The 14,440-nt window shown below is 37.6% G+C and overlaps 1 protein-coding gene across 3 annotated transcripts; it reads left to right on the plus strand.

Annotated features, from left to right (window-relative positions):
* The first annotated feature begins 236 nt into the window (after nucleotides 1-236).
* On the plus strand, nucleotides 237-13,800 carry LOC148032050 (beta-1,6-galactosyltransferase GALT29A-like). Of its 3 annotated transcripts, XM_087682667.1 has the most exons (4): nucleotides 246-501; nucleotides 1,280-2,394; nucleotides 12,339-12,669; nucleotides 13,337-13,798. In XM_087682667.1, exons 1-4 carry the CDS (start codon nucleotides 423-425, stop codon nucleotides 13,561-13,563), a joined length of 1,752 nt encoding a protein of 583 aa, XP_087538793.1. In that variant the 5' UTR covers nucleotides 246-422; the 3' UTR covers nucleotides 13,564-13,798. The 3 variants fall into 3 exon arrangements, with proteins under 3 accessions (XP_087538795.1, XP_087538793.1, XP_087538794.1); XM_087682669.1 differs by lacking the exon at nucleotides 12,339-12,669 and having other exon boundaries at nucleotides 237-501; nucleotides 13,333-13,800; XM_087682668.1 differs by lacking the exon at nucleotides 246-501 and having other exon boundaries at nucleotides 531-2,394; nucleotides 13,337-13,797.
* Nucleotides 13,801-14,440: the final 640 nt, after the last annotated feature.

The following is a 14,440-nucleotide window of genomic DNA, read 5'->3' on the forward strand; positions in this document are numbered from 1 at the left end:
GTAATTGTAAACCCATGTGGGCATCATCCAGGGCCGGCTTCATTAATTTATTTCTTCAAAGAAGAAGCGCGGGGAGTGTAGCCTACGTGACGGGGGGGGGGGGGGGAAGGCGGCACCGGGGAAGGGTCGAAGAAGAAGAGCGAGGGGCGCGGGGTTGTCGCCTACAAGAGTAGGGAGGCGACACCGGGGAAGGGCGTTGTCAACAACCCTCTTATTATTAGCGCGCACACCCGAGACAGCAGATCGACTGCTCAGCGGCTTCTTTTGGTTCCCACATGTTGTCTTCTCCCTGCTAATATATTCAATGATGTAGAGTAAGAACCGGAGCAATCGTCCATCAATCTTTTAATATTTTGATGCTCGCTCTTCCTTGGATAAATCGATTAATATTTCGATGCTCGCTCTTCCTTGGATAACGGGTAATGGGTATCTCTGATGGGCTGATGGAGAATGTAGCAGATGGGATAGATAAGCCAAGAACTCCCTTGTATGCACGTTCCGGTAAACGTTTTGCAAGAAAATTGCGCACTATTCATGGTTGCATTTTTAAAAGAAATTATGTGGTTGAATCGTTATTGACATTGAACCCCCTTCTTCCTTGTGGGACTTTGTTTTTGTGGGTCGGTCAAGCTTCAAGCAAGACTTCCTTCTCAACTGCCGCTTGCCTCTCGTTAGGTGAATGATTGGACTCTCTCCCTTGTAGGAAATGTGACCGCTGACGACTCTCCTCTTTTTGACTCGGTTTCCCTTTGCATGTGGGAGAAGGGAAGTAAATTTTAGCCTTCGGGGCTCTGAAATAATCAGGAAATGTAAACAAGATTGAATAGAGTTGTAGAGCAGAAAGCCAAAAAGTTTCCACCCAACATCATTCTACTTAGCATCCAAGGCATATGATGGAAAGGGGGAGAGAAGTGGGCAGAAAGCACCCAAGCGCCTCGAGTACACACTTGAATGGCAAACTAGTAGCCATCTTTAGATAGATGGTACCACTAAGCACAATCATGTCTTCTAACGTGTAAGATCTTTCAATGATCATGCTTACCCTAACTCCAAGGGCTTACATCAAGGCTTTTTATAACGTGTAAGACCTTTCAGTGATCATTTTAATCTCAGTTTAACATCCTACAGGCTACCTGCACACATCACACTGCACAGTCACACGCTCATATTCTCTCCACAACCTTGAAAAGCTCTGTTAGAAAGGCTCTCATAGTTTCAACAAGAGTTTCCATTACGAGTGCATATTAAAAAGCGGCTGAACATAATGCATCATATGCAGAGAGACTCTTTGAATCCCAACTCAGGTATCTACAAGAGAGGAGGAGCCCTCCAACTATGGTGGTGACTACCCGTTTGAGACATTCAACTGTTCATCTTGTCTCCCTCTTGTGCGGCTGCAGCACACGCCCTCTCGCTCTCTTCTGCCTACTCTTCCTCTCCCTCTCGCTCATCTTAATCTCCCTCGTCTCTCTCGCCCCTTGCAGCTATCATTACACCAGCTGCAGCTCATCCGCCATAGCTGCCGGCACACAGCTGCTATATCCGTCCGCAGCGTCATCCTCCTCTGTCGTCCGTCCCAGCGTCTTCCAGCTGCAAGCACGTCGCCAATTTCTCGCCGACGGCCGCCTGCAGGAGGAGGAAATAATCAACCATAGCCGGCCACTGGACGTAGTATCGAGTATCAGCGATGGCGGCGCAGATGATCATGATCAATATCTGCATATCAGCGCATTTAACCAGACGCTCATACGGATGGCAGAGATCGATGAGGGGACAGAGGAGATGGCAAAGCAGGCAACGCTGCTGCTCGAGTGCTTCACCGGGACTGAATATGCTATTGATGCGCACACTAGCAGCTTCATAGGCAGGCTATGGAGTCGGGTGCTAGGGATGATCATCAGCAGCTGGGGCGGCCGTGAGTCCGAATCAGAGACGAGGCAAAGGGTGGCGGCACAGCTGGCGAGGGCCGGTATCAATGTATGGACGCCGACGATGCGCAGTCTGATATCCTTCATGACGAAATCACGGACGAGATCATCATCACATTCCGACATGGTTGATGACAGAATTAATCTTGATCAGGATTATGATACTGTAGTACAGGTATGGAGGCGATTCCGGAATAGCTTGCAAGAGTACAGCAGGCCGAGATCACATCATCATCATCATGTTGCGGGAGTCATGAGCTCTGTTCTGACGGCTGTGAAAGCTCCCGTAGACCAGTTTTACAGCAGCAATAATGGGGACAATGACCAATCAGGGAAATTATATGAGAGCTGCGCCGTTGTGGGGAACAGTGGCATCCTGCTCAACCGTAGCTATGGCGGCCTCATTGATAGCCATGAGATGGTGATGCGCCTCAACAACGCCAGGACGTCAGGGTTCGAGCCACAGGTACTGTTGTTATCTCGTCCTCCCTGCATTCCATTGATTGTAGTTAATGAATTTTCTTAGTTTCATAGTAATCCTTAAAAACATCAAGGTGAGACACCACTCAGGCATGCCTTGTCTTACAAGACATTTCACATCCCTCACGATGATTCTGTCGGAATTTGCTCTTTGAGCTTGGAAATATTGCAACCTTATTGGTTGTGTCCCAAAGATGATCGCCTAGCGGTTAGCACTTGGGCTCATCATCATCACGAGGTTTGTGGGTTCAAGTCTTGCTTGTATGACCAGCCCATGGATAGCTCTTGGCCTTGAGGTTGTGGGCTCAAGTATTCTAGGTGCATACACCCATGTTTACATTGTATGTTTAGGCTCTTGCCCACTCAAATACTTGATTGATAATCCTCCTTAGTAGGGTCATTGATGAAGAGGGTCCTAGCATAATCAAGCTCCATTATTTGTTCAGCTTGCAAGCTATCCTAACTTTGTGAAGAAAAAATGCCAATGTGCTCTTGCCCACTTTCTCCAATGGATCACTTGTTGGTTCTAACAAGAATTCATCTTTAAGGCCTAAAATAGAAAGCTGGCATCTTTTAAGACAACCCACAATAGCCTTTTAAAAGTCTAATATAGCTACAATTCTTTCACTTTTTGAAGGGATAAGATTTATGATTTCCTATCATTCATCATTGCTGATGTTGTAGATAATTCTTACTATTGATATATCCTTTGCAATTGGGTTTGACATGAGTCCTCTTAGTTTTACTCATATTAAGCAAGATGAAGTCATTCAAAACAAGGTGACATGCCACTAAGATCTGCATTTATCTACAGCATTCTTCACATGTCTTGTCTTTTGCTACAAGCCACAAGGTGAAATATGAGTTACTAGGAAAAACATGCATCCTTTCGAAGGCAATCATGCTGAAATTTGAGTCCAAGCTCAAACAAGGAGATTTTGGGAAGTTGGGAACTATTTCTTAAAGTGGTCAACACGGCCTCAACAAGGTTCCTCGAAAATATAAAGGAGATTCAAAACCAACTAAATTTCTAGTATTCACTAGCAAAACATCCTACACGTATCTACAATTAGAACTTGTTGCCCAAAAATACAATCATGCAAGTTAACCCTAATTAGTTGTAAACTCTTTTCCAAGGATCTATCACATTGTGTATGGTTTAGCTTCACCTTGTACTTTATAGAGAATGTTGTCTCTAGAAATCCTTTTATACATTTGCCTCTCTAATAGGTATCTTGACCTAATTGACCTTGTCAAACAATAAAGATGTTATAGGACATCCGAATTGATTGTCTCAAGCCAAAGGACGCTTGAACATAGCCACTTAGGCACACCTTGGCTAAAGCATTGGTGATGAGTAGAGCATCAACAATGTGGCAAAACGCTTGTCCAAAGCCCATTCTTTGAAGGGTAGGAAGAAGGAAATCCCTACTCCCCATGTCTTGTTTTGCATGATCATAAATGACCAACGAATAATATTAAGTTAAGAATGGCCTCATGTATCTATTTCTTGTGGACAAAACCAAATTGCTTTAGTTGGGACACTTTAGCCAAAATAAAAGAAATGAGGTTACTTTTTGCGTAGACCACCCAAGCTACACTACAAGGGGTATCCACAAATGTATCAAGCCCTACATGTAAGGATCACATGAATCCAACCCACACTTGACCTCTTGCAATGCAACCTCTTGAAATGCAATGTCATCATGTTTAGTTCTTCAACTATTTGATTGACAAACACTTATGTTTTAGTAACCAAAGATTCCAACATGCATACATTTTTTGTGAAACTTTGATTCTTTATAACCAAATTCATAAGAGAGACTTTAAATATAAATGCATGGTTTTTTTCTTCGAACTCACCATGTAGAGATGCAAGCATGAATCTCACACCTTCCATAAGATGAATTTTTTCTTTGTTAGTAACACCAAAGCAACCCCTTTTGGGATATTAACCTTATCTTGCAAAAGCATGATGTGCCCTTTTTGTATTTCCACCCATCATAGTGAGCTCATCCAACTTTACATTTAAGGTAATTTGGGTTGAGATATGACACTCTAAACTTCATCCTTTTTTTTCTCTCCTTTCCTTAAGAACAATGCCTCAAAAAGTCAACATTCTTGTTGCATGCACAACATGCATCAAGGAATGGTTAGAACACAACATCACATATAATTTAAAAATCCTAGTTATCATGCAATTCTAAGACTTATTGTGTCTTTACTTTAAATTTCCACAAAATGTATCATTCTCTTTCCCCTTCATTATAAATGATAAGGGGACACATCAATTGCATTGTCCCATAAGCTAGATGTAGCCTCTACCTCAAACAACATGTGTCATTATCTAAGATTTAGCTAGGGATTGAAACCCACAAGAAATCTTGATAGGGTGACATCTTCAAGTGAGATTCCAACTAGCATGGAAGCCAATGAACTACGTTTTGTTTAAAACAATAGAGCAACATAGAATCTAGTCATACTTAGCTTGTGAACCAACCCAAACTTAATAAACGACTTTTCTAAGTATGAAGTAGACTAAACCACATGTTTTATGGGAGGTAGCATAGAATTGTTTGGTAAACTCCTTGAGGGGTTCACTTTATGTAAACCGTCCCTATCATGTGCATTGAATGCCTATTAGAAAAACCCCTTATCTACGCCTATGAAGTTTTCATGAATAAGGCAGATCCTTCTTCTATTCAATCTATGAATACCTCCTTAGCGACACCTTTATGTATATAACAAATATTTAAAAGAAGAGAATTTAAAAATCCTTTCTTTTAAATCCGCTTAATAGACTTACATATTTTTTAGTGACCCCACCCCCTCCCCAGGGAAGGTAAACTCCTACTACTCAGAAGGAATCCAAACCATGTTGTTCCTAAAATGTACCACAAAACTATAGAGAAAACATTTAATGGAATCTTTGAAAGTCTTTTCAATCCAAATTTAAACTGTAAAGAGTATGTAAAGATGAATTCTCTTGTGCCTTGATGACAAGTACATACCTCAACCTTAAGCTACAGTACCTTGATGAGAAAGGCTTTCTCTCAAGGGGTCACTCATAGATATATATGTGTATCATATGGATTCCACATAAAGGATTTTGTAAATACCATTTTTATATATTTTTACATACAAAAGCGTGCCATATAAAGGGATTATTTACAAATTGAATAGAAGATGGTTGTGTTTTATTCAAGAAAAATTGCATGTAAGGGTGCTTTTAAAGAGGCCTTGAACATACATGATATAGAGGATATACATATAGTGAACCCCCCAAGGCTTCCTGTACCAACCATCCCGCTATAGAAGATATGTTTTTGATATATCTGGTGTCATATGGACACAAGCAAGAGAAACTATCTTTGAATTGATGTTTGGATGCTAATTTTGCTAAACCTCTAGAATGCATAGGAAAAGGGGCCCAAATCTAAGCAACTCACTTTGCATCTCAAGGCCGAAGTAATATGGTAGTCTCTTTATAACATACATAAGAACATAATTGACCTTTAACCATAGGCTCACCAACTTTCTATGACACTAGAGCAATAATGATGTTGATCTACAACATGGACTCCCCCAACTTGGAGTTTTGTTAAGGCCTACTATGTCAAATAGGGATGCTATAACTACCTTGCAAAGGAATGTGTTTTATGGTGCCTATTGAATCATACATAAACATAAATGTTCACATATATGAGGAGCTCAAAAAGAACAATTTTTTTTAGTTCCCATCTATCCATATGTATGTCATTGAAATTAATATGTTGTTGCTTATTTTTTAATTCTTAATCTTCAAGATGCTTAAGCATTTCTTTGTAGATAGTCTGATAGATTGTTAGTCACATAAGAGGTGGTTGTTAGATATGCATATAGAATCAATGAGGGTGTAGTGTATTTGACTTCATAGTCACACCACTCTTTTATACACTCACATGTTAACATGGAAAATGAGGCTTTGCATTTTTGAATGACTTCATTAGAGTATGCTAGTTCTTATTAGTTCATAGATTTTGTATGCTAGTTCTTATTAGTTCATAGATTTTTCACATTTATTTTTTTAAAAAAGTTTCCACTCTTACTCCTTCCTAAGGAACAATAGGGTACATGTGAGAAAGGTGGGTGAAATTCACAAGGGCATGCTTTTTAATCTTAATAAAATTCACATTACTAGATGGTAGTCATGCCCATATACCTTTGTATACTTTTGAGGTTCTAATAGATAGCAATTTTTTCACTAGATGGATGCCCATAGACATTTGTGATTCTAATATAGTACGAGCAAGTTCATTACATTATGCAAATGATAAATCTTAGTACATTTATTAGCACTTGCGCAAAAGGTTGGCTACTAAGAAGATTAGTCTCTAACTACCCTATAGTTTTATCTCCTTTTTCTGTTGCAATTTTATTACATCAAGATAAGCAAAATGAATAACCTTGCCTCCATGTAGGAGTCCACTATTAGCACCTATGGACTTAAGGTTGAGTAGATAGGGTAGCTTCTTGTTATTTTAAAATTAAGATAGTAAATAAATCTTGGGTTTCCAAAAGATAAATATGTAGATTAACCCTCAAGAGGGTCAACCATCTTTGCTAAATAGCTTAGCTGTCATTTTAAAAGTTGGATAACTATTAGCTAGTCTACCCATCATAGCATTAGCTTCCTTCACCACACTCTCTATAGAATTGGACTATGGAAGCTCTACATAAAGGTTCTACAAAAAAGTATATTGTTCTCCCAATCCAAATTCTACAAATGGTTAATGATCTAAGTATGTACCATTTTCTTATGATTCATCATTGAAGTTACTATCATCTTCTAATGGGGCATATTTCCATGGAACTATATAATGAAGCACTGCTCCTTTCATGACTATCATAGTTTGATATTTTAGCATCCTCACTTCCTTATAATTACTCCATAAAACATGTTGCAAACTTCATTCTCTCTCTAGCAAAATAGAAACTTTAGAGAAATATCTCTAAACTTGTAGGGTAGTTAGTTGGTGGGCAATTTATCAATGATCACTTGGCAGAGCAAAACATTTATCCCATGAAAGATTCTCCACCCAAGCATGCTTTAATCTCTTCTTCTAGGCCTTTAAGAAACCTCTATGTTCCTTTTGTTTCCAACTCTCTTAAGACTTCTCATCCAACTTGCATGAGTGCCTTCAAGATCTTGCTCCTCTTTTATGAAGGCAAGAGACTTAAATTTACAGTGAGATTATTTTTTTGTAATGCTTCTATCCTAAATTGTATTAGAAGAAGGCCAACCAACTTTAGTATGGCAAATAACCCTTTGCACATAGAGCACTTAATCTATTGCCAAAATAAACTATAGACTTAGGGTTTGAGCTTGAACTCCACTGACGTTGCATCTCGGACATGAATCCTTGTTCAAATCCCCTTTTTATAAAAATGAGTGAGAGAGCTTAGGCTCTTCGTCGATAAGTGGTACATAATGGTTAGAAAAGGTTGCTCCATAGGACTTTGCTAAGGAAGCCATTGCCATTGCCATCCTTATTAGTAAACCATACACAACTTGTCAAGGTGTTTTCTAAGACAGATAATTGTCTTTCCAACATAAGATCCATATCTTTTTCAATCTTTAAAACCTCGAGGAGGCCACTTATGAATATATATGTGCATCACAGGGGTTCAAAATAAGGTATTTTTGAAATACCATTTTTTACATATAGAAGGGTGTAATATAAAGGGATTATTTATAGATTGAATAGAAAAGAGTTGTGTTTTGTTCAGGAAAATTTCACAAATAAGGATATTTATAAATAGGCCTTGAACGCATGTGATATAGAGGATATACATATAGTGAACCCTCTAAGTTTAAAACAAGCATGCTTAAGAAACTAGAGGGCTCTTTGTTTACAATTATCAGCACACATTGATGCTTACTCTCTATGATAGCCTATAGTGGGTTTTGAAAGGCTTCTATAAGAGCTTCATCATTAGCCCATATATTACCTTTTGCATCCTCAATGATAATTAGAGTTTCTTTATGTTGTTTCACCTTTGGAGAGCTCAAAAAAGACTAATTAAGAGCTCCAAAATCTACATTCAACTTGGCTCTTAATCAAGCTCTTAATTGAGTCTTAGCACCTACAATTTGATGCTCCTCCAAGCCTTAACCTAGCCTTCAATGTCTTGAATTAGACAAAGTAGAATGCCTTTTCCAAGAGTGAGAAGAAGAGTATAAAGGAGATCGGTTCAACATATTGAAAGTGAATCATATTGCCTCCTCTATGTGAAAGCTTTATGATTCCCATAATTCTATGTAGCGATAGTAACAACATCAATGTGCACTCCCCACTTATACAAAGAATTATCAACATCCATGCCACACTATTCCAAGCTTTTTTAATAGCATTGGGGGGAAACAATGTTTCTTAAGAAAGGAGGTGTTTATCTTAAATACTAGATGTCTTACATGATTCTCCTCACATAATAAATCCTAAAGATAATCATAATCATAGAATGATCAAAATATGCAGGTGCGTCCACTACCTCGTATCTTAAATCCATGTGGATTCACTGCCCTTCTGCACATTGAGCTGCCTACCATATTTGATCTACATGTCAATTGTGCCACATGAACTGTGTCACCCTTTCCCTTTTGGCCACCCTAGCAACATCAACTAGCTATTACTCCAATCCATGGTATACCCCTTGCATCCTTTTTGATATTGATCATGCAACTTGAGGTTAAAGACAGGAGGGGCTACTATTCTATCATGTTCTAGTTAATGATTAGCATTGTATTCTTGCTTTTGATCTTTTGTCATCCACTACTTTCTCCTAATTGAGATCATTGGAGCATAAATGGAAATGAAATCTACCTCTTAGCCCTGTACATTGATTCAAGCATGTACATCACTACCTTCCCTATAATTGACCATCAAATTTGGAAACATCTACATTACTACCTTCCCCATCATTGAGCATCGATTTTGGGGACATGGAGTTCTCTGCTATTGCGCTAGTGTCATATTTTTTTTAAGGCCTCAACAAGGTAGCATGCCCATTGGGCAAGGAAAGATCCCCTGAGCTTCCTAAATTGGCCTCTTACAGTGTTGACACTGAGGGTTTCACTTTTCTAATCACTCCACTAAGTATTTCATCTACCTATCCTTCTTATTCACCCATTTTTCTCTTTTCTAGAGCACATATCTTTAATGTTCTATGACATTAAGGTAATTTTTTAAAAATTTGATCATGCAAGGATTGTGATCGCATCTCAATAGGAAGATTACCAAGGGTGCATAAAGGTCTGTGAACACCTCCCTATTTCTTGCAAACATTTTAATTGATGTTTAGGATAAGCTTTATCTTTCCCCTTGTTCATTTTATAACCTTGCTTGATGGAACCCAAACCAACATTTCCTTTGTGGACTTCTATGCTATTCTTTTCTTTAGGAGGTCCTCTATAAGTGACTTATGGCTTGGTTGATTTCTAAATATCTAGTGTCTTGTCCAAATTGGTCTTTGGGGTGCCCATTAGGGGGATATCTTGTAGAGCTACTCCAATGCATTCCCAATATAACAAGAGGCATCAATAGAGGCTTAGGGCCAACATGTGCACTACTCTCAAGAACCTCCTTGACTTATGAATCAAGAAACTTCTTGCCATTTTCTTCATTGTCTTCTTGGGATGTTGGCTTGCAAAGTGCCCTAACTCATGGTAAAGATAGTAGGCATCCAAAAAAGAGGAGAATTGGATGCCACATACCACCTCCAAACCCCTAGCATCTTCAATGTCTAGAACTTTTGGCAATTCCACTCATCTAACCCATAAGATACACAACCTACGTTCACCTTTAGAGTTGGTAGACATAGACAGAACATAGAGTACCTTTCCCATAGCACTCTCAAGAGCTTTATCATCTAGTCTGAACACTACATGAAGTCTAGAGAATGAGATCTATGCAAGGCATTTTGATTCTACTACATCGATTTGGTAGAAGCCTATGGACCATAGGCAAACATTAACAAAGACCATAGGCAAACATTAACAAAGTTCCCTTTTAACCCAAATTAACATGAAAAAAATCTAATCTCTCTTCATAGATGATGCCACCATTAACTATAAAATACTTTCAATAAACCTATAATATCAAAAGTCATAGTGCACATAGTATGTGTTGCTGAACCACTTTGAGAACTCTTCCTCAATAGGAACTTTCCCCACAAAAGAAAAGTAGGCGCCAACAATTTCAAATTCAAAATCTAGATCAAATAGTTTCAATTGGAAAATATGTAAAATAAATTTGAATACAGTTTTATTATACTTCTAGTAAAGCATTTGGCTTTAGCCATATTGTGGAAATTTCAACACCAAGGCATGAAAAATAGCTTCAATGTTGACCTTCTTAGCTCTGGCATGGTATGCATATGACTCTGCTTTCATTTTGCCATTATTTGCTTTTGGGCCATAAAGCAACCCCCTCATAAAAAAAGGAAAACCTTTCCTTTCTCTTGTTTAGCTGCATGCAAAACAAGAGAGTGCTAAGTGGCATAGGTATTCTTGCCATTGGGCAGGCATACAATAGGTTTTTCCCAAAGCAACATAGGTTTCCCACCACTTGATCTCTTTCTAATACTCCCATCTCTACCTTAGCATGTTGTTATTGAAGGTTTTTTTTTTCAATCACTATTCACAGTTTCCTTTAGGGATGAGCAAGAAACTTTGTAGACATGTGCCAAAAAGAGGCTCTATTTATAAGTCCAAATCATATAAAAGGTTTAGTCCATTTCCCTTTTCAAGTGAGGCAAACCAATGAGTAATAGTTGGTGCTACTTAATGGGAAAGAGAATCAGTGCCCAACAGACTTCTCACGTACATTCATTCCCTCCATCAAAGTTTTTTTTCCTTTGATCATCCTATATTTGATGTTAGCAATGATAATTGTGTTAGTTCTTTTGTTTTTCCAGGTGGATTTGAGATTCGACTTATGACTTTGGCCTAATCTAGTTCTTCATTTAATATGTTGGATCAATATAGATCTATAATTGGTGAAGGATATTAATGGTTTTTTACTTATCACAAGAAGATAACTGAGAGTGTTTGAATCAAATCTTTGAAACATGAGATTTGGGAGTGAGTGTAACCCACCGATTTACCACTCTATCCATAATGTGTACAACTAGTTGTCACATTTTGTGCTAAGTCACCACACCAAGGTCCTAAGTTTGATGAGTATGGAAGAAAATGATGTGGTAGTAAGCCACCCTTCCAAAATGTCAAAGGAGCACATAAAATTTAGTGGCAACCTAATTGTTCCTAGGCTTTTACCTTTTCTTTCAATTCTAGTATTTGATAGTTCTTTCTAGGCATTCACATTAGTCTCTTAGAAGCTAGCAAACATGGAAAATATCAAATGGGCCTCTAAAACTTCATTATTTAATGTTGAAAAAGGTCTATGTGAAACATCATGATTGTATCAAAACCTCATCAAAACAAATAAGTAAATCATTTTACTACTAGGCTTACACCTTAGTCCCTTCAAAGTTGGCAAACCTAGAGAATTCCCTTTGGACCTCTAAAACTTCAAGAAGTAAAAAATAGGTAATTCTTTAGAATCATAATAAATATCAAATTAACAATTTAGGCCAATATATTATGGATTTTTTTCATCATATACTCTAAATCGTAAAACATTGTTGTGTGTGGTCATGTATAATAGCATATAAAGTCACACAATTTGTCACCCTACCCTAGACATGCTTAGCGTTTATTCATGAAGAAGGTAGCATTGTGAAGATCTAATGATAATTCTATAAAATAATTGTTACTACCAAAAACAACACTAGTAATAATAGTGAATTTCGGGATGGTGATGATACAATTTGTATGTTTTCAATCTTATGGACTACAATCTCACTTGGAAATTTGAATGTGGAACACAGGTGGGCAACAAGACAACCATTTCCTTCATGAATAGCAATGTGCTACGAGCATGCTTGGGCAGGAATCGATGCACATGCAACCAAGCCTATGGTCATGATGTGCCCGTGGTGGCATATGTGTGCCAAGTGGCACACATCTTAGATATAGAGGCATGCTCAAGGCTATCATCATCCCCAATACTCACCACAAATCCAAGTTTGGATGCCTTGGCTACACGAATGGTGAAGTACTATTCATTGAAGAGATTTGTGGACGGTGGTGGTAGACTTGAGGATTGGGCAACTGCCCACGAAGGCCCTTTGTTCCACTACTCTTCGGGCATGCAGGCTAGTATTAATTGAAAATTGAGGTTTTAAAAGTTCAAAATTAAGGGTTGTTGTTTGTGGTTAAATATTAAATAAATAAATATGAAGTTCTAAATAAAAGTTGCAAGTTAATGAGGTTGAAGGTGCTAGTGAGTCATTTTAGTTATACGGCAAGACATCTATAAAATTTAGAAGAAAATTAGCAAATTTTCAAAGTGCAAGGTTTTTGGTTTGGTTGCCCACAATGTTTTCCTTTTAAATGTTCTCAAATAAGGATGATTATGTATAATTTCCATTAAATTCTAGGAAAGAATTCTCAATTCATCAAGAGTGAAGGGTTTTCGTTGTCAACAATCTAGGACAAAACTTTCAAATGGTGAAGATTGCAATATTTTTGTGTTGTTTTCCTTCAAATGCACTCCATGAGGTTGTTAAATTTAAATTCGTAAAGTGAGTGTGCTTGTATTTGACACACATTTAGGAAGTTACTTACAAATCATAATGGTTGGAAGCATATGTATTGGTTTCCTAAAATTCATTGTGATACTTTTAAATGCTAAATGTATTGGTTCCCTCATATTTATTGCGATGCTATAAAATGTCTAAGTCTAGGGTCATTGAATTTAAATATGGCACAAAGGTTGAGAAAACTTGCACATTGTAACATTTTTCATGAATATTGATGCAGGCAGTTTTGTTGTCACTAGCGTTTTGCAAGCGTGTGAGCCTATTTGGTTTTGGCAAGGCACTATCATCGAAGCACCATTACCACACAAACCAACCCTATGAGCTTGGCCTCCATGATTATTTAGCTGAGTATGATCTATACAACCACCTCGCTCTCCAAAATCACTCATCCATTCCCTTCTTATTAGATGATTATTCTTTCTCCCCTCCTCCTCTCCACATTTACTCTTGATCAACAAACATGTCTTAAAGATTAAAGTTTGTTATTAATTTCATATGAGGTGATATTTACTTTTCACACCTTTTGAAACATTGACTTACACTTTTACATTTCAAGAAATCATTCCAAATTATACAACAAATGAATCATAGTGTCTCAAAGCCCAAATCACTCTCTTGGATGCATAAGTCAATGTCGCAATGCCTAAATCACTTGTTGGAGATATGAAGCCACATTTTAAATCAATATTTTTGGGCCATGGTTCCAATGTATATATCAAGTGTGTCTTAATCTTGAAAACTCTAGTTCCTTGCACTTCTTATCAAGTTGAAGTCAATGTTTTGATGTTTAGAACTATGAACCCACATTGCGAGAGTTGCTCCAAGATACACATCTCATGTGGGACAATTCATCAAATCAAATATATAATTATTCTCAAAGTTTAAGCTAGTTAAATATATCAATCTCTTAAGTTCAAGCAAATTATTTTGCTATATATATATATATATATATAAAATCAACATCTTCAATTGGTTGTTCTAATGTATAGAGTAAATGTCTCTTAACCTCAAAGAGTATACATATACTTTTATTCAAACTCTTTTGAAGATGTTAACCAACATATTGAAGCACGTATTTTCATATGCATATCAAATTGCTCTTTTTTGCTTCCTCATTTTGCAAATTCTATAAGTGTGATTGGTAGTTCAAATACTTTTATAACAAAGTTGAAGTTCCAACATTGGAATGTCATGGTGGAAGGTTGTTATATAAACAACTTTTATACTTCAATGTTGTAAATTTAGATGTGTGATATTTTTAGCTCAGTCTCTATCTTGGCCTTTCAACTTTTGAATGTCCTTTTACCATAAAGGACAACCATCTATCC

The sequence above is a fragment of the Lygodium microphyllum genome, chromosome 8 (genome assembly GCF_053477565.2).
Source record: "Lygodium microphyllum isolate KBCC chromosome 8, Lygodium_microphyllum_v1.1.10, whole genome shotgun sequence".
In the NCBI taxonomy this organism is placed as follows: Eukaryota; Viridiplantae; Streptophyta; class Polypodiopsida; order Schizaeales; family Lygodiaceae; genus Lygodium; species Lygodium microphyllum.

Bases quoted from the DNA above. Each gene is read 5' to 3' on its own strand.
- LOC148032050 (XM_087682667.1), top strand. From the start codon at position 423: ATGGGTATCTCTGATGGGCTGATGGAGAATGTAGCAGATGGGATAGAT. The intron at 502-1,279 runs GTAAACGTTTTG...CATCATATGCAG, and splicing joins TCCCTTGTATGCACGTTCCG to AGAGACTCTTTGAATCCCAA. The intron at 12,670-13,336 runs GTATTAATTGAA...TGATGCAGGCAG, and splicing joins CTCTTCGGGCATGCAGGCTA to TTTTGTTGTCACTAGCGTTT.